The sequence below is a fragment of the Oncorhynchus gorbuscha genome, linkage group LG11 (genome assembly GCF_021184085.1).
Source record: "Oncorhynchus gorbuscha isolate QuinsamMale2020 ecotype Even-year linkage group LG11, OgorEven_v1.0, whole genome shotgun sequence".
In the NCBI taxonomy this organism is placed as follows: domain Eukaryota; kingdom Metazoa; phylum Chordata; class Actinopteri; order Salmoniformes; family Salmonidae; genus Oncorhynchus; species Oncorhynchus gorbuscha.
The window spans coordinates 29,073,389-29,097,796 of NC_060183.1; the positions used below are offsets into that span (position 1 = coordinate 29,073,389).

Below are 24,408 nucleotides of genomic sequence, written 5' to 3' on the forward strand. Positions count from 1 at the left end.
CTGGAGACTCGATCTTGAACAGCAGGTTGCCTCGGGAAGGCACTTGAACTTAGCAGACTCAGACACCTGCTCACCACGCAGCATCTGAGGGAAACACGACACGATAGGGCGATACACAAACACAGCACGGTGAACAATAGACAAGGATCCGACAGGGCAGGAACGGAAAACAAGGGGAGAAATAGGGACTCTAATCAGGGAAAAAGATATGGAACAGGTGTGGGAAGACTAAATGATTGATTAGGGGAATAGGAACAGCTGGGAGCAGGAACGGAACGATAGAGAGAAGAGAGAGAGGAAGGGAGAGAGAAAAAGGGGAACGAACCTAAAAAGACCAGCAGGGGAAAACGAACAGAGGGAAAAGCAAAATGACAAGACAAAATAAGACAAAACATGACAGTACCCCCCACTCACCGAGCGCCTCCTGGCGCTCTCGAGGAAGGAACACTGGCGGCAACGGAGGAAATCATAGATCACAACGGTCCAGCACGTCCCGAGAAAGAGCCCAACTCCTCTCCTCAGGACCGTAACGAAAAACGATAAAAAGGGAAACTAGGGTACTACTAAAAAAAAAAAAAAAAATGAGACACGGGTAGAGAACTGAAAGCTTTAGAGCAAACAGGACCAAACAGGCCAGGAGAGTAACAACTAGGGACAGACTGAGACACAGCAAGGACAGGAACAAGAACAGGAGAGATGCGATGGCAGGGAACAGACTGAGACCCAGCAAGACCAGAAGCAGAAAAAAAATTACCAGACTTCTTCTGCGCGCAGTCTGAACACGCAGCCACGAAACGGCGCGTGTCACGCTCCTGAGTAGGCCACCAAAACCGCTGGCGAATAGAAGCAAGCGTAACCCGAACGCCGGGATGGCCAGCTAACTTGGCAGAGTGAGCCCACTGAAGAACAGCCAGACGAGTAGAAACAGGAACGAAAAGAAGGTTACTAGGACAAGCGCGCGGCGACGCAGTGTGCGTGAGTGCTTGCTTAACCTGTCTCTCAATTCCCCAGACAGTCAACCCGACAACACGCCCAACAGGAAGGATCCCCTCGGGATCGGTAGAAGCCACAGAAGAACTAAAGAGACGGGATAAAGCATGAGGCTTGGTGTTCTTAGTACCCGGGCAATAAGAAATAACGAACTCGAAACGAGCGAAAAACAACGCCCAACGAGCATGACGCGCATTCAGTCGTTTGGCAGAACGGATGTACTCAAGGTTCTTTTGGTCAGTCCAAACGACAAAAGGAACGGTCGCCCCCTCCAACCACCGTCGCCATTTGCCTAGGGCTAACCGGATGGCGAGCAGTTCGCGGTTAGCCACATCATAGTTACGTTCCGACGGTGACAGGCGATGAGAAAAATACGCACAAGGGTGGACCCCATCGTCAGTATCGGAGCGCTGGGACAGAATGGCTCCCACGCCCACCCCGACGCGTCAACCTCAACAATAAACTGTTTAGTGACGTCAGGTGCAACAAGGATAGGAGCGGATGCAAAACGCTTCTTGAAGAGATCAGAACAACAATCATACGACCGGTGAGGAGGAAGGGAGTTGGTTCTGGACCGACTGAAGACCGTGCGCAGACCATGATATTCCTCCGGCACTCCTGTCAAATCACCAGGTTCCTCCTGAGAAGAGGGGACAGAACAAACAGGAGAAATAGCAGACATTAAACACGTCACATGACAAGAAACGTTCCAGGAAAGGATAGAATTACTAGACCAATCAAAAGAAGGATTATGACACACTAGCCAGGGATGACCCAAAACAACAGGTGTAAAAGGTGAACAAAAAATCAAAAAAGAAATGGTCTCACTATGGTTACCAGATACAGTGAGGGTTAAAGGTAGTGTTTCATATAATATACTGGGGAGAGGACTACCATCCAAGGCAAACATGACCGTGGGCTCCCTAACTGTCTGAGAGGAATGTCATGTTCCGAGCCCAGGCTTCGTCCATAAAACAGCCCTCTGCCCCAGAGTCTATTAATGCACTGCAGGAAGCTGCCGATCCGGTCCAGCGTAGATGGACCGGTAAAGTAGTACAGGTACTTGACGGAGAGGACCGTCTAGTAGCGCTTATCAGTCGCCCTCTGCTTACTGATGAGCTCTGGCCTTTAACTGGACATGAAATGACAAAATGACCAGCGGAACCGCAATAGAGACAGGCGGTTGGTGATTCTCCGTTCCCTCTCCTTAGTCGAGATGCGAATACCCCCAGCTGCATGGGCTCAACACCTGAGTCAGTGGGGAAAGACGGTAGTGTCGGAGAGAGAGGGAGACACAGTTAACGCGAGCTCTCTTCTATGAGCTCGGTGACGAAGATCTACCCGTCGTTCAATGCGAATAGCGAGTTCAATCAAAGAATCCACGCTGGATGGAACCTCCCGAGAGAGAATCTCATCCTTAACCTTAGCGTGGAGTCCCTCCAGAAAACGAGCGAGCAACGCCTGCTCGTTCCAGTTACTGGAGGCAGCAAGAGTGCGAAACTCTATAGAGTAATCCGTTATGGATCGATTACCTTGACATAGGGAAGACAGGGACCAGGAAGCTTCTTTCCCAAAAACTGAGCGATCAAAAACCCTTATCATCTCCTCTTTAAAGTTCAGATAATTGTTAGTACACTCAGCGCTTGCCTCCCAGATAGCTGTGCCCCACTGCCGAGCCCGACCAGTAAGGAGTGATATGACGTAGGCAATCCGAGCTCTCTCTCTTGAGTATGTGTTGGGTTGGAGAGAGAACACTATATCACACTGGGTGAGAAAGGAGCGGCACTCAGTGGGCTGCCCAGAATAACATGGTGGGTTATTAACCCTAGGTTCCGGAGGCTCGGAAGAACCGGAAGTAGCTGGTGACACGAGACGAAGACTCTGATACTGTCCTGAGAGGTCGGAGACCTGAGCGGCCAGGGTCTCAACGGCATGCCGAGCAGCAGACAATTCCTGCTCGTGTCTGCCGAGCATCGCTCCCTGGAACTCGAGAGTAGAGTAGAGAGAATCCATAGTCGCTGGGTCCATTCTTGGTCGGATCCTTCTGTTATGCAGGTGAATGAGGACCCAAAAGCGACTTGGCGAAAACAGAGTCTTTAATCCAGTAAAGTAAAATACAATCAAAAAACACAATTTCCACTCGTAATGACGAGAACCGACTGGAGACTCGATCTTGAACAGCAGGTTGCCTCGGGAAGGCACTTGAACTTAGCAGACTCAGACACCTGCTCACCACGCAGCATCTGAGGGAAACACAAACACAGCACGGTGAACAATAGACAAGGATCCGACAGGGCAGGAACGGAAAACAAGGGGAGAAATAGGGACTCTAATCAGGGAAAAAGATATGGAACAGGTGTGGGAAGACTAAATGATTGATTAGGGGAATAGGAACAGCTGGGAGCAGGAACAGAACGATAGAGAGAAGAGAGAGAGGAAGGGAGAGAGAAAAAGGGGAACGAACCTAAAAAGACCAGCAGGGGGAAAACGAACAGAGGGAAAAGCAAAATGACAAGACAAAATAAGACAAAACATGACAGAAATGTGTTCAGAATAAATAAATAAACCCAAAATGTGAAATCTAGCTCCTTCTTCACAAAAACTAAAGCAGATACAGTGCTTCGGCCCAACTCCGAGAGGATGATTTTGATAGCCTAGCAGTCCTTGGTAAATCACAATGCTCATTTGAAATTCTCTGCGACAACAGAGTGGTCAAATTAAGATCCCACATCTGTATGTGCAACCATAAAGCGGCCGGTATAGATTTCAAATGGCTATTAACTTGAAGCTCTTAGCTGGTAACATTGCTTCTCGTTATCCTGTGCTGTCTCTTTCTGTTTCTATCTTTCTCTCTTTCCCTTGTTATGCCCCTCTTCCTGTCGCACCATTTTTATTTTGCTCCCCATTCTCACCATCCCTTTCCTTCACCTTCATCTCTACCTCTCTCTCTTTTGCTCTTCCCCTCTCTCCCTCCACTCCTCTCCATCTCTCCCCCTTTCCCTCTTCCTTCCCATGCCCCATCTCTGTCTGTCTGTCTTATTGTATTTCTCTCTCTCTTCTCTCCCTGTCTCTCTAAATCTCTCTGTCTCCGTGTCCAGGTGTAGAGGAAGATGAGGACGTGAAGGTGATGCTGAAAGGCTCCAGCATGGTGAAGGTACGCTCCCCACGCTGGCAGAGGAGACGTACGCTGAAGCTGCTGGACGATGGAGTCACCGTGTGGTGCGAGTCCGACAAGTTCTCCAGCCGCTCCAAGGCCCAGCAGTCCTGTGAGTGTGTGTGTCTGTGTGTACGTGCATCCCCAATCCATTCCCCAAAAACAGAGCATCAATCTCATTGAATGTAAGCCTACTCTATAACATAATGTACTTACTAGATTGTTATCAGGTTATTACATAACTTAGCTTTTTCCACTTTTAATAACACTGGTATAAGACAAGTAGGCCTAATTCCAGACCTTGTATTGGAAATTGTAAGGCAGAAGAACTCGATATTTCAGGGAGACAGTTCATGCTTTTTATGAGCACTGATTGGAGGGCCTTTGGTTGAGTTGCAGTTAATCACAGACTTGGCATATGGGCTTGCAAGGTGAAACACATGTAAACAAAACCCCTTATATGGGCTGTGTTAACGCCCTGCTTTGGGATGCGGGGTTAACTGTATGTACTCATACAGGCACACACACACACACACACACACACACACACACACACACACACACACACACACACACACACACACACACACACACACACACACACACACACACACACACACACACACACACACACACACACACACACACACACACACACACACACACACACACACACACACACACCAGTCATTATAGTAGTGATGTATTTTCAACCTATCCTTGTTTAAGTTGAAACACGTCAAATTAAAGGATATGATATGGTGGTAGGAGTTTCCCTCGACTGTGGTTTGTCCCATATAGTTACCATACAACACAATCATGGGGTACCACGCTCAACTTAGAAACATGCCCTTCAATTGCTGTAATAGTAGATTTGGTTCGTGATGTGGCCAAATGTGTGTGTGTGTGTGTGTGTGTGTGTGTGTGTGTGTGTGTGTGTGTGTGTGTGTGTGTGTGTGTGTGTGTGTGTGTGTGTGTGTGTGTGTGTGTGTGTGTGTGTGTGTGTGTGTGTGTGTGTGTGTGTGTGTGTGTGTGTGTGTGTGTGTCATTTTTGTCAATTATACCTTTAAACTTAAATCCTGCGCCTCATTTCAGTGTAGATGAGCTTACTGTAGGAGAGGTTGTAAAATATATAAAATACAAATAAGTAGATATAGCAGTTACTAATGCATTTTGTAAATAAAGAAAGACAGTTTGTATGTCATCATTCTTACAGAAATCATTCAGCTTCAATCTTAGCACATAAGTAGCTACAAAGCAGTTTAAGTGTTTGAAATCTTCAAATGACAATATTTTGACAGTGCAATAACAATGTGAGGACTATACTTAGATATATAGTTTTGATTAACACAGTATTATATATATATTTTAGATTTAACTAGTCAAGTCAGTTAAGAACAAATTCTTATTTATAATGAGGCCCCCCGGGGAACAGTGGGTTAACTGCCTTGTTCAGGGGCAGAATGACAGATTTTTACTTTGTCTGCTCAGGGATTTGATCCAGCAAACTTTCAGTTACTGGCCCAACGCTCTAACCACTAGGCTACCTGACACATTAAATCAATGCAATCTGATTCTGTAGCTTTTCACACTTTAAAATAAAGGAATAGAAGACATGTTCATCAAGAAAAGTATACAAAAACAGATTGATACTGTATATCTCACATGAAAAAAAAACAGATTGATACTGTATACCTCACATGAACAAAAACAGAACAATATAGTTGCATTCTTAAAAAGATGAGAAGAACGTTGACATGAGTATATGGCGAACACTTCATTACAACCTCTACATTTCATCTTCTTGATTTAATGGAGTAAAGTTGTCACGTAACAAAAAAGTTAAATCAAACAAAGGCTGAACAAATACTATACTCTACCCATGCTTTTGTCCTTCTTATCATATGTTTGATTATCGGCCTATTAACATACTCTTCTACTCTCCCGGTTCTTCTAAAATCAGCCCTTGAAAAACAATATACGTCATAAGGAAGGCTGCGTCTATACTTGAACAAATCACATCAAATGTTACTTGTCACATGCGCCGAATACAACAGGTGTAGTAGACCTTACAGTGAAATACTTACTCGAAAGCCCTAACAACAATGGCGTTTTAAAAAAGTAAAACATTTAAAATAATTAGTTACAAATAATTAAAGAGCAGCATGAAAATAACAATAGCGAGGCTATATAAAGGGGGTACCGAGGGGGAATAGGTTTTGTCGTGCCCTCTTCACAACTGTTTTGGTGTGCTTGGACCATGTTAGTTTGTTGGTGATGTGGACACCAAGGAACTTGAAGCTCTTAACCTGCTTCACTACAGCCCCGTCGATGAGAATGGGGGTGTGCTCAGTCCTACTTTTCATGTAGTCCACAATCATCTCCTTTGTCTTGATCACGTTGAGGGAGAGGTTGTTGTCCTGGCACACGGCCAGGTCTCTGACCTCCTCCCTATAGGCTGTGTCGTTGTTTTTCGGTGATCAGGCCTACCACTGTTGTGTCATCGGCACACTTAATGATGGTGTTGGTGTCGTGCCTGGCCGTGCAGTCATGATTGAACAGGGAGTACATGAGGGGACTGAGCACGCACCCCTGAGTGGCCCCTGTGTTGACGATTAGCGTGGCGGATGTGTTGTTACCTACCCTTACCACCTGGGGGTGGCCTGTCAGGAAGTTCAGGATCCAGTTGCAGAGGGAGGAGTTTAGTCCCAGGGTCCTTAGCTTAGTGATGAGCTTTGAGGGCACAATGGTGTTGAACGCTGAGCTGTAGTCAATGAATAGCATTCTCACATAGGTGTTCCTTTTGTCCAGATGGGAAAGGGCAGTGTGGACTGCAATAGAGATCATCTGTGTATCTGTTAGGGCAGTATACAAATTCACGTGTGCTCCCTCTCCGGCCTCTAGGTCACCAGGCTGCTCGTAATGGCGCACTCCTGTCACCATCGTTACGCACACTAACCTGGACTCCATCACCTCTTTGATGACCTGCCCTTTATATGACATTCCCTTTGGTTTCTTCCCCAGTCGTCATTGTTCCTGTTTCATGTCGATGCACTGTTTGTGTTTCTTATTTTGTTAATTTATTTATTAAATGTATACACTCCCTGAACTTGCTTCCCGACTCTCAGCATACATCGTTACAGAATTATGACTCACCAAAGGGAAGCAACAGGGAGTGGTTTTTTGTTTGTTTTGGATTTCGGGTCTGGGTGTCAAAACCTACCTGGGGGGCCTCAGATGGTTTGTCGGATTCCCATGCCTCGGTGGGTTCGATGGGTTCCCCTGCCTCAGCTGGCTCGACAGGCTGCCATACCTCAGCGGTTTCGATAGGCTACCATGCCTCAGCAGGCTCGATAGGCTCCCAGGCCTCCGTAAACAGGTTCCGTGTCTCGACCGAGGCAACTGGGGAGGTCTCAGCCGGCTCATCAGGCTCTCACGCCTCAGCCGTTTCATCGGGTTTCTGCGCCTCAGCGGAGGAGACCGGTCCGCTCCTGATCCCCGGATTGTCCCTGTGGTTGGCGTCCTTTCGGCTGGAGCCGAACACGCCGGGGAGGGGGTACTGTCATGTATGCTCTCTCTCCGGCGCTCTAGGTCGCCATGCTCCTGCGCCTCAGCTGGATCGACGGGTTTCCCACACCTCAGCAGAGGTGATTAGTCCGATCCTGATCCCTGGATCGTAATTTTAGATGGCATCCTGTGGCTGGAGCCATGCATATGGGAGCAGGTACTGTCACGTGTTCTCTCCTTCCTCTACGTCACCAGGCTGCTCGTTATGGCACACACCTGTCACTGTCGTTACGCGCAACAGCGCATTATGACACTCACCTGGAATCCATCACCTCCTTAATTACCTGCCATTTATATGTCACTCCTTCTGATTTCTTCCCCAGTCATCATTGTTCCTGTTTCATGTCGGTGTGCTGTTTGTGTTTCTTGTTTTGTTCATTTATTCATTAAATGTATTCACTCCCTGAACTTGCTTCCCGACTCTCAGCGTGCATCGTTAAAATTACACAGCATGTAAAACCCCCAATAAATCCCCTGTAACTTACTTTTCGATGCACGCACAACACTCAGACATTCGTAACATGCGTCTTCTCTCTTATGACGATGACAACACTCTGACATGAGTGGGTGGGTGCAGTGTCCAGATGCGCCTTCTCAAGCGCTCTGATTGGTTGGGAATGGCAGGGCTATGATGGGTGATTGATAACTAAGGTAGGCTAAGCAGCCAAACTAATTGTATGTCATAAGGTGAATGCACCAATTTGTAAGTCGCTCTGGATAAGAGCGTCTGCTAAATGACTTAAATGTAAATGTACTTAAGGGAAACTGAAGGGACTGTGATGGGAAGTTAGTTAGAGGGGAGAGGAGCAGGATGTCCTTTTTTACAGCTACCCCAATATTTCTTATGGAAATATTAACATCCACGAAAAGGCCTCTAACCTAAATGGTAAAGTTTCTAATGGGGGCCACAGTATATAACGGGCCAAAGAGTCTGAAAAGCCACAGTCCTCAAGTGGAAGCTTATTCCTGGCGGGCCTAATCCTACCGGGCAGGATAGGCAGGGCTTAGGGACCGCCCCGCGAGGGAGGTACACAGATACGCAGAGACAGTCCTGGGCCACCCCATGGGGGAGGGCCCTCTAAATCAGCTGCTGCCGGGAAGCTGGGCCCCATTCTTAGATGCTGAGTGCAATGCCAGAGGCTGGCCACGGCTGAAGCCTACTGCGGTGGAGAAATGTGGCATGACAGCCACAACTGTCGTTAGCAGCTCACTGGCTGCAGTTGAGGCTGATGACTCTTTCACACTGCTGAAAGCGATGACTCCCATGGTCGAGCATGTGGGGATCCCTGGGTGAGGATCATCAGGGATCTGGAGGCAGGAGCTGGCTGGGCCCCAGAGATAAGAACAGGTGGCCTCCCACATGGGAAGGGTTGAGGGTCATCCAAGGCAGGGGGTGGTTGGCCCCCCAGAACTAGAGACAGCAGGCCCCCCGGGTCATGGAACGGTGGTTCACCCAAGTCAGGGAGCTGAGGGCCTAGCAGGGCAGGGTACTTGGAACAAATAGCTCAAATCTGGCATGGTGGGAGGCTGCAAACCTAGCCAAGCAGGGAACATATAGCCTAGCGCTAAAAAGGCGACTGGGTGCAGGCTGAGGGCTGCAAACAGTCTAACTTCACACCTAGAGAAGCAGATAACTCCAGGTCTAGCGGGACGGGAGACCCAGGGCCTAGAACTAGGGCAGGTGGTTGGGCATGTAGCACTGACCGAGCTGACTGCTTGCCAACTGAGGCTGGGGGCTTAGTGCTGAAAACTTTAGTCTTGACAGGGAGAATGTCTCTGTACCTGACAGGGAAACCGACTCTGGACCTGACAGGGAAACCGACTCTGGACCTGACAGGGAAACCGACTCTGGACCTGATAGGGAAACCAACTCTGGACCTGACAGGGAAATCAACTCTGGACCTGACAGGGAAACCTACTCTGGACCTGACAGGAAGAACGACTCTGAACCTGACTGGGAGAACGACTCTGAACCTGACAGAGAGAACGACTCTGAACCTGACAAGGAGAACGAGTCTGAACTTGATAGGGAGAACGACTCTGGTTCTGACAGGGAGAATGACTCTGGACCAGCCAGAAAAACTGATGCTGGAATTGGAGAATAGTAGAGCTCTGAGACTACTAGAGAAACTGGTACCTTTTGAGCCTAGCAGGACAGGAGCCTGATGACCCACCTGGGCTAGGGACTTGACAAATGCTGGAGACAACAGACCTAGTGCAGCTGGAGACCAATGACCTAGTGCTAGGGACTAGGGCAGACGAGGGCTGAGGACTGAAAACCTAGCACAGGTAACTTGCGGCTTAGCAGGGCAGAAGGTTCTAAGCCTGGTGGGCTAAGGAGCTGTGGGCTGACTATGTCTGGAGACTGCGAGCCTAGTACAACAAACTTGGGACCTAGTAAGGCAGGAGGCTCTAAACCTGGTGGGATAGGCAACTGCCTACCAACTAAGGTAGGGGAGAGCGATCTGAGCAGGGCAGGATACACTAGACCGGCTTGAGGGTCAGGACATACTTGGCCTACTGGGAAGGCAGGAAACTCTAAACCTGACCTTACTGGGAAGAAAGCTAACTATGACCCTACCAACAAGGAAGGGAACTCTACACCTACCATAGAGGCAGGCTCCACTGGACCTACTTGAGGGGCAGGACACTCAAAGCCTGGACACTTTACACCTGCCAGGTAGCCCCGAAACTTTAACTATAACCCTACCGGGTGGGCAGGGAAGTCTAACTCTACCGGGAAGGAAGGGAACTGGACAACTAGGTCAGGGGAGACATCAGGGGTGACTTCTGGTGGGACACCCGGGGTAATGTCTGGCAGGTCCCCTGGGGTGAGGTCTGGAGGTAGTAGGAACTATCACGCTGGTAGCAGGTGGTCCAGCAGGGACTCCAGGCCTGGGACTGTCAAGTTCCACCAGGCTGTGACTGGAGAGGCCCCAACATCTGGTCTGTACTTCTTCAGTAGCTGCAGGCTGTGGCTCCATCCAAGGAGTGGGTGAAGAATCCAGCGCCAGGAGCAGTGAGGGGCTCTTGGGGGAGAGCAGGTGGAGTCTTTGTGGCTGAAAGTTCCAGAGTACCAGACATTCGGACCTCGAGCACCGGAGCGTCTGCCTCGACTAGCAGGGGATCCCCACTGTGAGGAGAGGATGACTCCGCAACGGCAACCAGAACAGGCCCCGTGGCAGCGACTGGAGCGGGAGTCTCCTTAACTGTGGCTAGTTGAGGAGCTGGCTAAGGAGGGTGCAGACCTTGGTGTTGTGGACTGTGCATTCTGGAGTTGTCTTCATCTGCTGGGGAGCTAGGCCACTCTGGGGAGCAGAAGCGAACCCGACGGATCCGTGCCTCTGGCCAGAGGGGCCTAGAAAGATACGACAAAGGCTCCAGCCCGGGGGGGGCCTGGAGCGATAAAGATTTGTAGCTAGGCCACCTTGGGACGTAGTAGAGGTCCCAGTGGCGAACACTCATGCCTGGAGTAGTGTCTCTCAGTGGTGTAGGAGTGATGGTGCTCCCATGGTGGTGATGATGGCTCTAGGCAGGGAGGCCTAGAGCAGTGGTGGTCAGGAGAGTAGCGGCGGTACTGGTGCTCCCGCGGCGGTGACTCAGGTCGGGGGGACTATCCTCCTGATCTCTTGCTGCTCATGACGCAGGTACTCATATTCCCTCATCAGATCCCAACTGGTGAGGGTGGGGTCATTCCCTGACCATTGAGGAGGTCTGGAGCAGGGCTGGTAGTCTCTTAGATGAAAGAGGTGTGTAGGGCCTCGCAACTCATCTCCCTCAGATGCATGGTGGCTTCGTGTGGCGGTGTGGACTGAGGTGGGTGGTGACAGCATCCTCATAGGTCTTGGGGATGCAGGATAATTTGTCTGCATCCTGGGGCGCAGAAACAACTTCACTTCTGGGTACTTCAACATCTGAAACTATAGCCGATCAGAATCCGGCTCGAAGGACCATGTAAAAACTATTGGTCGCGAAATCCTGAGAAATGACGGACCGTGTAAAAAACTGTTGGTCACTAAATTCGGCTCAAAGGACAATTTTTAAAATATACATATATATATATATATTGGTGAGGGATAACTAAGATATGCTGAGCAGCCAAATTAACGGGACTTAATGTAAACTGAAAGGACGGTGAGGGGAATTATTGTGTGCCCAGTGGGAGTGTCCTACCACTGGGCACACACTGGTTGAATCAACGTTGTTTGAACCAATGTGGAATGGACGTTGAATTGACATCTGTGCCCAGTGGGTCCCAATTGAAGGCAACATTTTTTTTACACCATCTGTGTATACACAAAGGGAAGGGATTCTTAAGGCCACACTCTGCAAATATTTCAGTGATTTCAAATAATTATATATTATTACCAAAGAACATTACCATAGTTACCAAAGTTAGAATTTCTAAAGGAATGGTATATCAAATCATATATTTGTTTCATGAATCAAATAGAAAAATTTAATGAAAATAGTCAAACAAAAGGATGTGATGCCTTTGAAGCCTTTGAAAATATTTAAATATTTAATGGATAATGATTCATCAGTGCTTATTCATATAGGCTTATAAAACATATGTTCCGCCCTCTCAAAGTCCAAGCTCAGACAAAGATAAAGGCATGAGGTAGCAGCTGATCGACAGATTAGATTGGCAGTTGTGCTGTTTGATAACAAACCAGGACCAGACCTGTGCTTCATTGGTCAAACATGCATAATGCACAAACAAGATGGATGAATCTCAGCCCTATTTCATTAACCAGTAGGGCTGGTTAAAAAAGTCGCTTTGGATAAAAGTGTCTGCTAAATGGCATATATTATTATTATTTTAAAGGCCCAGTGCAGTCAAAAACTTGATTTTCTGTGTTTTCCACACTTTGAGGTGAGGTTGGAGTAATACTGTAAAATTGTGAAAACCATGATGCCCTTTAGTTAGTGTGATATCTATTTGAAAAGACCGTCTTATATTTCAGCCTGTTTTGGTGGGATGGCGTTTTGGCCTGCCTGGTGACATAACCAGGTGGGAAGTTAGTTACTGTACCAATAGGAAAGAGTTCCAAACCTCTCTGCCAATAACAGCTAGTTTTCAGTTTTCCCCTCCCCACTTAGACCACTCCCAGACAATCCTAGCAAAATTCTTGCTTGAGAAATTGTTCTTTGCTAAGAAGTTATTTTTGTTTCTTTTTGACCATTTTAATTGAAAACAATCACAGTAAGGTACTTAACTGTTACCCAGAAATGATTTGATATTGAGATAAAACTGGCTGCATTGGACATTTAAAGAAATTGTGTCAACGATATTGGACATCATACCTGCTGTGGTCCTTCTGTAGCTCAGTTGGTAGAGCATGGCGCTTGTAACGCCAGGATAGTGGGTTCGATCCCCGGGACCACCCATACGTAGAATGTATGCACACATGACTGTAAGTCGCTTTGGATAAAAGCGTCTGCTAAATGGCATATATTATTATTATTATTATTATTTCAAAATAGCCCATTAAACGGTATTATCGTATACCGCCCCAACCCAAGCTGCGTGTGTGGGCATGAATATGGGAATCTGTGTGCTTATCTACGTGTGTGTAGTAGGGTCCTCTCCTTTAACCACCAATAGCAGGGTGTGTGCCCGCCCATCTCTAGATCTGAAGAAGCCTAAAAGGCCTATCATTAAAACCAACATTTCTCTTTACTCACCATCAAAGACTAGACATGTTTACTCTGTAATAGCTATGGGCAGAACCTAGTTTGAGAATTCAGTTCAGCACAAATCACTTGGACTTTTACAGGAATCATGCTTGTCAATGTGAGATTTTCATGAAAATGTGAGTTCCCCACACCAATCTAACGTTAGGATTCTTCCCTAGCGTCTCAGTCAATGAAGGAAGCATACAGATCCCTCTGCAGTTCTGTAGAACACAAAATAAATACACCCTGTTATATGCTCCAAATGTGTCATTTATTAGGATAACGTTGCGACCCCAACCTTGGTCTTTGCCAGGACAATGTTTTCACTAAAACGTTGTCCTACTAAATGACACTTTGGGAGCATAATACCAGTGTGCAGATGTCTTTTTTTTCTACATTATCCTCTCTAATCCAGCACCTGGGACACGTGTTTTTATGGATGTGAGCATTACCACCCTACTACTTTCCTATTCAGTTCTTGCTTACTCTCCACCAGAGCCCTGCACTCCCGTGGTAGCGAGCGCAGATAATGTGTGCTTATAGAGTCTCTACCAGGGCCCGACACTTATTTTGAAAGTGGTTGCCAAGCTGGGTAACCAAGTTGGTTGCTAAATCACTTATTTGGTCCATTTTGGTAGCCCTGGCAACTGGGCAGTGGGCAACCATTAATGTCTCCAATGTTTTCAGTGAGAAGTAGAGATAGACAAATAATATTAGCTAGCCTCACAGATGAATGGGGAATATGAATATGGCTTATTTTAGACAGTTTATTGCACTGTGTGTGATTACCTAAGGAAACACACACACACACACACACACACACACACACACACACACACACACACACACACACACACACACACACACACACACACACACACACACACACACACACACACACACACACACACACTATCCATTTGCGGAAAAGAGGTGGTCAAGCAAACATGATGAAATACAGTAGTGTCTGCAAACACCTCTGTCCTATTTTTAGGCCTTCCTGTGTGTGTGTGTGTGTGTGTGTGTGTGTGTGTGTGTGTGTGTGTGTGTGTGTGTGTGTGTGTGTGTGTGTGTGTGTGTGTGTGTGTGTGTGTGTGTGTGTGTGTGTGTGTGTGTGTGTGTGTGTGTGTGTGTGTGTGTGTGTGTGTGTGTACACCCACATTATTGCCAAACCTACCTTCACCAAAATGACAGCTCACCGACAAAGACAAAACAAAGTCAAATAATTGTAGCTTGTATTTAGCTGGTAAAATCCCAATATTTGTTGCATAACTTCCACCCCACGAAACAGTAGAGACTTACAGGCTACAATGGATAGAGCAGTGAATGGACATGAATGAGCTACAACCATGTAATGGCATAGAACTACAAAAGCACAATATGTACGATTCTATATGATAATATACTGCAACAATAAACAGTAGGCTATGACACAGCAATACTCGATAACATTGACTGTATCTAATAAGCATATATTACATAATGGAGTAGGCCAATGACTAGCATGTTTGCCAACAAGTGGTGAGTGATGAACATTAATTTCTCCAGGCCCTATGTTGCAGTCAAGGCGTAAGTGGCGCTATGCTGTCAAATCCTCCCACATATTTCTAGTTTTACCTGTTGTTTTCAGCAACTGGTATTTTAGAATTTGGTTGTCAGATCGGAAGGTTTTGCTAGCAAGAAACTATTTAGCTAGCTTCTAACCTAGTTTTTGATATGCAATGCGATCTCCTTGTAATGAACATTGACGAGTGTCCTGACGAGAAAGGTAACTTTTCTCGCTATGCCAGGCAAAATCGGGCATCATCAAATCAAAATCAAATCATTTATATAATATATGCCATTTAGCAGACGCTTTTATCCAAAGCGACTTACAGTCATGTGTGCATACATTCTACGCATGGGTGGTCCCGGGGATCGAACCCACTACCCTGGTGTTACAAGCGCCATGCTCTACCAACTGAGCTACAGAAGGACAGCCCTTCGTACATCAGCTGATATCTCAAAGTGCTGTACAGAAACCCAGCCTAAAACCCCAAACAGCAAGCAATGCAGGTGTAGAAGCATGGTCATTGTTATGGATGTATCCAAATAAATGTCAATAGATAACAGCTTAAACCAACACAGAGGCAGCTACATTTCTGTTATTCTGGCTGCAGAGGTCGTGACTGTGTTAGCCATAGCTAGTTGGCGAACTAGCAAGCAAGGGACAAGAACGTTGCCGGAACATATAGAACGAACAACTGGGTCACGTCCATAAATATCGAATTAATCAAACAAACTGATCGAACGAACGGCTAGCAACCAAAATTATGAGAAAGTATGAATTTTCTTACAAAAATATAAATATCAACAAAATGTTTTTTCTACCGGTAATTGTGTCCTTTAGAATTGTTTTCTTTGGCAACTGTGGTATAAGCAGGATAAATGCCTCCGATCTGTACATTACCTTTGAAAAACTCCACAAAGGGACGAGGCGGCGTCGTCCATTATTTCCAAGGTAATGTACAGAACGGAGGTGTTTATCCCTGACATAAACAGCGGCTGTGTAAGAAAGGACTGTATTTACATCACGTAAGTTACCTAAAGCAGAGCTACAGGTGGAGACTGCATTAATTTTTTTAATTTTTATTTTTTTAAATGTACCTTTATTTAACTAGGCAAGTCAGTTACGAACAAATTCTTATTTTACAATGACGGCCTACCCTGGCTAAACCCTCCCCTAACCCGGACGACACTGGGCCAATAGTGCGCTGCCGTATGGAAGACATACATGACATAATAATTGTTATATTATGACTACTTATAGACGCATACAAAGCCAAGTTAAACAACAACTTACGCATCCCATGCACTTAACTCCACCCACGATAACACTGTCAGGCTCAATCCAATATTTATACTCTTGCGGGGAACGTGCAACGGACCAGTCTGACCAGTGCAAGGCTAGCTATGCGCATCTGACCAATCAGATAATGCATGATCAATGCGGAGTGCATGGAGAGAGCATGGTTGGCTGAAGCCACGACCTGGGGGTGATCGATGTCTCTCACGTGAGGGGAAGCTAGACTAAATGGCACCAGACGGATATAAACAAAAACACAAGACATTAGTCCCACAACGCCCTCGGCAGGGGGGGTTCTGTAACACATAAATAAAACATTTATGCACACATGACACAAGTCTCTTTGGATAAAATTGTCTGCTAAATGGCATATATTATTATTATTATTAGATTATTCTTGGCTTAGGTGCTTTAGTGGTGTCTGTCTTTGGAGAGTTGTTTGTTTGGTAACCTTGACTGGCCACTGTAGATACAGTAGAAAATAGATATCCTAGGAACTCTGTTGTTCATAGGCCTACATGATCCCGTCAATAATGTCCCCTTGTCATACCGTCATAGCCGCGGGAAGTAGGGGTGCTGAGGGTGCCCCCCCCCCCCCCGGAAAATGTATTAGCACCCCCACCCCAGAACATCTTCCCTCGTCAATGCATACCCTAAGAATAAAGTGATAATTGGAGGTATACAAACAGTGCTATTCAAATAAATCTCCTTGAACCGATTTGTTGAAATGGAGATGTGTATGAAGACCTTTGTGAAGAAGAGAGGGGCTCAGTAGTGTGTGCCAGTGTGTACCAAGAGTCTATAGTGTGCTTGGAAGCTGTCCAGCTACTGCTCTCAGAACGATGCCACCTAATCACACACACTAAGAGAAAAGATAGCAGTGCCCTGAAGACCTGTCAGGAGATTCACACCTATAGCACTCTACTGTGTGTGATTACTAATTGCTTGTTTGCTAATTCAGCTATTTGCCTAATGTGCTTTCTTAATTTAGCAGACTCTCTTAACCAGAGCAACTTACAGTCAGTAGTGAGTGCATACATCTTTATACTGGTCCCCCATGGGAATTGAACCCACAACCCTGGCATTGCAAGCCCCATGCTCTACCAAATGAGCCACACAGGTATCATTTAATTTGTCTCTCCCTCCCTCTCTCAGTCTCGGTCACGGATGTGGAGTGTGTACGCGAGGGCTTGCAGTCGGAGACCCTGCGACAGCTGACGGGCTCAATTCCCGAGAGCCAGTGTCTCACTGTGGTGTTCAAGGGGGCCAGGAAGAGTCTGGACCTGCGGTGCCACACTGACGAGGAGGCCCAGCGCTGGGCAAGGGGCATCAGGACCCTCCAGGAGAGGGTGGAGAACATGACCCAGAAGGAAAAACTGGACAAATATCTTTTATGATTGATGGTGACGATGAAAATGGTGATGATGATGACAAGGTTTTTTCTGGATCAAAATTAGGTTTAGGTGGTGGGTGTGGCCATGGGCCTCAACTGGCAGCTTCATTAAATAGTACCCGCAAAACACCAGTCTCAACGTCAGCAGCGAAGAGGCGACTCCGGGATGCTGGCCTTCTAGGCAGAGTTGCAAAGAAAAATACATATCTCAGACTGGCCAATAAAAAGAAAAGATTAAGGTGGGCAAAAGAACACAGATACAGGATAGAGGAACTCTGCCTAAAAGGCCAGCATCCCGGAGTCGTCTCTTCACTGTTGACGTTGAGACTGGTATTTTGCTGGTACTATTTAATGACGCTGCCAGTTGAGGACTTGTGAGGTGTCTGTTTCTCAAACTAGACACTCTAATGTACTTGTCCTCTTGCTCAGTTGTGCACCGGGGCCTCCCACTCCTTTTTCTATTCTGGTTTGAGCCAGTTTGCGCTGTTCTGTGAAGGGAGTAGTACACATCGTTGTATGAGATCTTCAGTTTCTTGGCAATTTCTCGCATGGAATAGCCTTAATTTCTCAGAACAAGAATAGACTGACAAGTTTCAGAAGCAAGTTCTTTGTTTCTAGCCATTTTGAGCCTGTAATCGAACCCACAAATGCCGATGCTCCAGATACTCAACTAGTCTAAAGAAGGACAGTTTGGTTACTTCTTTAATCAGGACAACAGTTTTCAGCTCTGCTAACATAATTGCAAAAGTGTTTTCTAATGATCAATTAGCCTTTTAAATTGATAAACTATTCCATAAAAAAATCTGCCGTTTCCAGCTACAATAGTAATTTACAACATGAATAATGTCGACATTGTATTTGTGATCAATTTGATGTTATTTTAATGGACAAAAAATGTGCTTTCTTTCAAAAACAAGGACATTTCTAAGTGACCCCAAACTTTTGAACGGTCTTGTGTGTATATACAGTGCCTTGCGAAAGTATTCGGCCCCCTTGAACTTTGCGACCTTTTGCCACATTTCAAGCTTCAAACATAAAAATATAAAACTGTATTCTTTTTGAAGAATCAACAACAAGTGGGACACAATCATGAAGTGGAACGACATTTATTGGATATTTCAAACTTTTTTAACAAATCAAAAACTGAGAAATTGGGCGTGCAAAATTATTCAGCCCCTTTACTTTCAGTGCAGCAAACTCTCTCTCCAGAAGTTAAGTGAGGATCTCTGAATGATCCAATGTTGACCTAAATGACTAATGATGATAAATACAATCCACCTGTGTGTAATCAAGTCTCCGTATAAATGCACCTGCACTGTGATAGTCTCAGAGGTCCGTTAAAAGCGCAGAGAGCATCATGAAGAACAAGGAACACACCAGGCAGGTCCGAGATACTGTTGTGAAGAAGTTTAAAGCCGGATTTGGATACAAAAAGATTTCCCAAGCTTTAAACATCCCAAGGAGCACTGTGCAAGCGATAATATTGAAATGGAAGGAGTATCAGACCACTGCAAATCTACCAAGACCTGGCCGTCCCTCTAAACTTTCAGCTCATACAAGGAGAAGACTGATCAGAGATGCAGCCAAGAGGCCCATGATCACTCTGGATGAACTGCAGAGATCTACAGCTGAGGTGGGAGACTCTGTCCATAGGACAACAATCAGTCGTATATTGCACAAATCTGGCCTTTATGGAAGAGTGGCAAGAAGAAAGCCATTTCTTAAAGATATTTTGCCACAAGCCACCTGGGAGACACACCAAACATGTGGAAGAAGGTGCTCTGGTCAGATGAAACCAAAATTGAACTTTTTGGCAACAATGCAAAACGTTATGTTTGGCATAAAAGCAACACAGCTCATCACCCTGAACACACCATCCCCACTGTCAAACATGGTGGTGGCAGCATCATGGTTTGGGCCTGCTTTTCTTAAGCAGGGACAGGGAAGATGGTTAAAATTGATGGGGAGATGGATGGAGCCAAATACAGGACCATTCTGGAAGAAAACCTAATGGAGTCTGCAAAAGACCTGGGACGGAGATTTGTCTTCCAACAAGACAATGATCCAAAACATAAAGCAAAATCTACAATGGAATGGTTCAAAAATAAACATATCCAGGTGTTAGAATGGCCAAGTCAAAGTCCAGACCTGAATCCAATCGAGAATCTGTGGAAAGAACTGAAAACTGCTGTTCACAAATGCTCTCCATCCAACCTCACTGAGCTCGAGCTGTTTTGCAAGGAGGAATGGGAAAAAAATTCAGTCTCTCGATGTGCAAAACTGATAGAGACATACCTCAAGCGACTTACAGCTGTAATCGCAGCAAAAGGTGGCGCTACAAAGTATTAACTTAAGGGGGCTGAATAATTTTGCACGCCCAATTTTTCAGTTTTTGATTTGTTAAAAAAGTTTTAAATATCCAATAAATGTCGTTCCACTTCATGATTGTGTCCCACTTGTTGTTGATTCTTCATAAAAAAATACAGTTTTATATCTTTATGTTTGAAGCCTGAAATGTGGCAAAAGGTTGCAAAGTTCAAGGGGGCCGAATACTTTCGCAAGGCACTGTATATTTATGTAAACTCAGCAAAAAAGGTAACATCCTCTCACTGTCAACTGCGTTTATTCTCAGCAAACTTGACATGTGTAAATATTTGTATGAACATAACAAGATTCAACAACTGAGACATAAACTGAACAAGTTCCACAGTCATGTAACTAACAGAAATGGAATAATGTGACCCTAAACAAAGGGGAGGTCAAAATCAAAAGTAACAGTCAGCATCTGGTTTGGCCACCAGCTGCATTAAGTACTGCAGTGCATCTCCTCCTCGTGGACTGCACCATATTTGCAAGTTCTTGCCATGAGATGTTACCCCATTCTTCCACCAAGGCACCTGCAAGACATTTCTGGGGGGAATGGCCCTAGCCCCAACAGGTCGGAGGGTGACCCAACAGGTCGGACGTGCTCAATGGGATTGAGATCCGGGCTCTTCGCTGACCATGGCAGAACACTGACATTCCTGTCTTGCAGGAAATCATGCACAGAAAGACCTGTATGGCTGGTGACATTGTCATGCTGGAGGGTCATGTCAGGATGAGCCTGCAGGAAGGGTACCACATGAGGGAGGAGGATGTCTTCCCTGTAACGCACAGCGTTGAGATTGCCTGCAATGACAACAAGCTCAGGCTGATGATGCTGTGACACACCGCCCCAGACCATGACGGACCCTCCACCTACAAATCGATCCCGCTCCAGAGTACATTCCTTGGTGTAACGCTCATTCCTTTGACGATAAACGCGAAACCGACCATCACCCCTGGTGAGCCAAAACCTCGACTCGTCAGTGAAGAGCACTTTTTCCCAGTCCTGTCTGGTCCAGCGACGGTGGGTTTGTGCCCATATGCAACATTGTTGCCGGTGATGTCTGGTGAGGACCTGCCTTACAACAGGCCTACAAGTCCTCAGTCCAGCCTCTCTCAGCCTATTGCGGACAGTCTGAGCACTGATGGAGGGATTGTTTGTTCCTGTTGTAACTCAGGCAGTTGTTGTTGCCATCCTGTACCTGTCCCGCAGGTGTGATGTTCGGATGTACCGATCCTGTGTTGTTATATGTGGTCTGTTACTGCGAGGATGATCAGCTGTTCGTCCCATCTCCCCGTAGCGTTGTCTTAGGAGTCTCACAGTACCAACATTGCCCTGGCCACATCTGCAGTCCTCATGCCTCCTTGCAGCATGCCTAAGGCACGTTCACGCAGATGACATTACGTGTTTATGGTTCATTGAACAAGCATGGGAAACAGTGTTTAAACCCTCTACAATGAAGATCTGTGAAGTTATTTGGATTTTTACGAATTAACCTTGAAAGACAGTGCCCTGAAAAAGGGACTTTTGCTGAGTTTATATATATATATAGATAGAGAGCGAGAGAGAGAGACCCTAGATGATGATGATAATGGTAACGACGTGGATATACAGTATGTTTTCAGAGGCGTCATGCCCATTATTACGTAATAAAGCACTTGACATATTGGTCTGAACTCCCTCCATTCACCACCCACTGATGTGCAGTACATCCTTGGATGATCCAAAGCAGCCCTTTTGACTGTCATGTGGAGAGGGTGCTATAGTTTAATCTGTCCACTGTTGTCCTTGACTGCGTGTGGTCACCTGGATCCGTGGCTATCTGAAACGGGCCGACCTGAACCATGACGAGAAGCTGAGCTACGAGGAGGTCCAGGGGCTGCTCACCATGATCAACATCGACCTAAATGAAGAGTATGCGCGCAACCTCTTTAAGGTGAGCAGACCATAGACATTATTTCCCCTAGATTCATTTCCAGTCCTATAGCAACACCCAAGCTCACTGGTACCAAAATTGCCAAAGACGCCAAACTCTTTTAGAAAGGGGGGAGCCCGACCTAGCCTATGGACGGGGAAACATTGGATATAGATTAGCATCACACTGCATTGTCCTTACTTCTCAAATATTTGTTTCTGTCCTGTCGTCCGGAAATAGCTCATTTCAAATGATACTGTATGTCTGCAACTGATACATCATACTCAGAGGGCAAGACTTTGAAAACGTTCATCTATGGTTGGAGTCAGTTGCATTTCAGTAACGTTTCAGCTGTAGTTCCAAATTCAATCCCATGGCTTGTTTGATCTTTTTTGATTCAATTCATGCAGGTCCAATTGACTCATTAAAATGACATTGAAAATGATGACTGTGACCAGGGGACTATTTTATTAGCTTGCCTTGAAACAATAACTTCGATCATGTTCATCCATTGACTTGATCCCTTTGGAAATATTCCCGCCCTCCTCCCATCAGAAGTGTGACCGGTCGTGTGATGGTCGTCTGGACCACGCGGAAATCGAGGTGTTCTGTAGGGAGCTGTTGCGGCGGCCAGACCTGGATGCCGTTTTTAGCCGCTACTCGGCTAACGGCTGTGTGCTCTCCACCGTGGACCTGAAGGACTTCCTGAAAGACCAGGGAGAGGACTCCTCGCTGATCCACGCTCAGAGTCTGATCCTCACCTACGAGCTCAATGAGTGGGGTACGCTTACATGCTAATGGTTGTGCTAAGCAATACTCAGTGCTACTTAGTTAGCATTAAGTGAAGCTAAAATGTTATTTTAGCTATGCTAAGTGCTACTCTACTCTAAGTTGTAAGCTACGCTAGTGCTACACTATGCTAATTGCTACACTATGCTAAGTGCTACACTACGCTAAGTGCTAAGCTAGGCGCTAAGGTACACTAAGTGCTAAGCTACCTGTATGGCCAAAAGTTAAGGGAGGTAGGGTCTTTTTAGATTGGAATATAGCCCTTTTCTCACTTCCTCCATACTATTTCTACCTTCAGCTCACCTTATTGTCCCCAAAATGTATCCAAATTAAATTATTGTTGTACCTACTGTACACTAACACCAGCAAATCGATGTATATTTTGGTATGTTTTTTTTTCTATCACTCCCATACCAACCATGTGCCTATACCCTGCAACAGCCCAGAAGAATGGGTACATGACGCCCAATGGTTTCACCATGTACATGCTGTCCAAGGAGAACAATGTGTTTGACCCGGACCACGCCCGGGTGTACCAGGACATGACCAGACCTCTGGCCCACTACTTCATCTCCTCCTCACACAACACCTACCTCACCAGTGACCAGGTTACTGGCTACAGCAGCACGGAGTCTTATATCAGGTGAACACGCACATGTATGGAAATGTATGCGCTCACACATTCACAGGCATAGACGTACACACATAAACACACAAACACCACATCACCTTATATTGAGCACCACAAAACACACTCTACACATGTGTTTTAAGTCTGTGTGTGTATACTGTGTGTGTTTGTGTTAACATCGCATGTATGGTAACGTGTGTGTGCGCGTTAACGTGTGTTTCCTCTGTCCCAGGGCTCTGAACCAAGGCTGTCGCTGTGTGGAGTTAGACTGTTGGGATGGGGACAAAGGGGAGCCGGTCATCTACCACGGTCACACACTCACCTCCAAAGTGCCCTTCACAGAAGTCATCGAGACCATCGCCGAGTACGCCTTCAAAGTAAGCTCCAATACTCCATTAGCAGTCCAATGCCATTCATTTTAATGACTGTGTATTGTATTTTGTCATTTTTAACCCCCCACATTAGACTAGTTTAGACTAGTTTGGAAGATTACTAGCTACTGGTATATGTTTAGGTATAGACCGAAACAAATATTACATTTGTCTTTTTTTCCCTCTCTCTCTATATATGTATATAGAGGGTTAGGTTAGACAGATAGGAGAGTGGCCCAGACAGAATTGGATCCATCGCCAAGGGTGATGCGTGGTTGAGAGTCGGCAACACTACCACTAGACCAAACTCTGGCACCAAAAATATCTGTTCCGAATTAAGGTGTAATAACTTTCGACCCTCTTTCCCTCCCCCCTCCACCTTCTTCTCTTCCGTTGCCGTCTCATCTTCCAGGCGTCTCCGTACCCTCTAATCCTGTCCCTTGAGAACCACTGCAGTGTGGAGCAGCAGGCGGTCATGGCCCGACACCTGCGCTCCATCCTGGGGGACAAGCTGCTCACCAAGCCCCTCAATGAACAGCAGCTCCAGTGCCTGCCCTCACCAGAGGTGGGGACTACTGCTATGCTACTACTATACATTCCTATTCTACACTACACCACACTGCTACAATTCTATAATGCAGTGGTTCTCAAACTTTTTGACTTGTGATCTCGCAAAAAAGGATGGGTTCAAAGCTCGAGACCCAATCGC

General features: G+C 46.2%; 1 protein-coding gene across 2 annotated transcripts in view; it reads left to right on the forward strand.

Moving 5' to 3' along the window:
- The window catches only part of plcd3b (phospholipase C, delta 3b), a 62,046-nt gene that overhangs the window by 22,343 nt on the left and 15,295 nt on the right, over positions 1 to 24,408 (forward strand). For both annotated transcript variants that reach the window (XM_046369284.1, XM_046369283.1), the window contains exons 2-8: positions 4,089 to 4,256; positions 17,391 to 17,619; positions 21,800 to 21,929; positions 22,464 to 22,689; positions 23,139 to 23,340; positions 23,561 to 23,705; positions 24,112 to 24,264. In XM_046369284.1, the coding sequence (XP_046225240.1) occupies positions 4,118 to 4,256; positions 17,391 to 17,619; positions 21,800 to 21,929; positions 22,464 to 22,689; positions 23,139 to 23,340; positions 23,561 to 23,705; positions 24,112 to 24,264 (1,224 nt within the window). In that variant the 5' untranslated portion in view covers positions 4,089 to 4,117. The remainder of the gene's footprint in view (positions 1 to 4,088; positions 4,257 to 17,390; positions 17,620 to 21,799; positions 21,930 to 22,463; positions 22,690 to 23,138; positions 23,341 to 23,560; positions 23,706 to 24,111; positions 24,265 to 24,408) is intronic.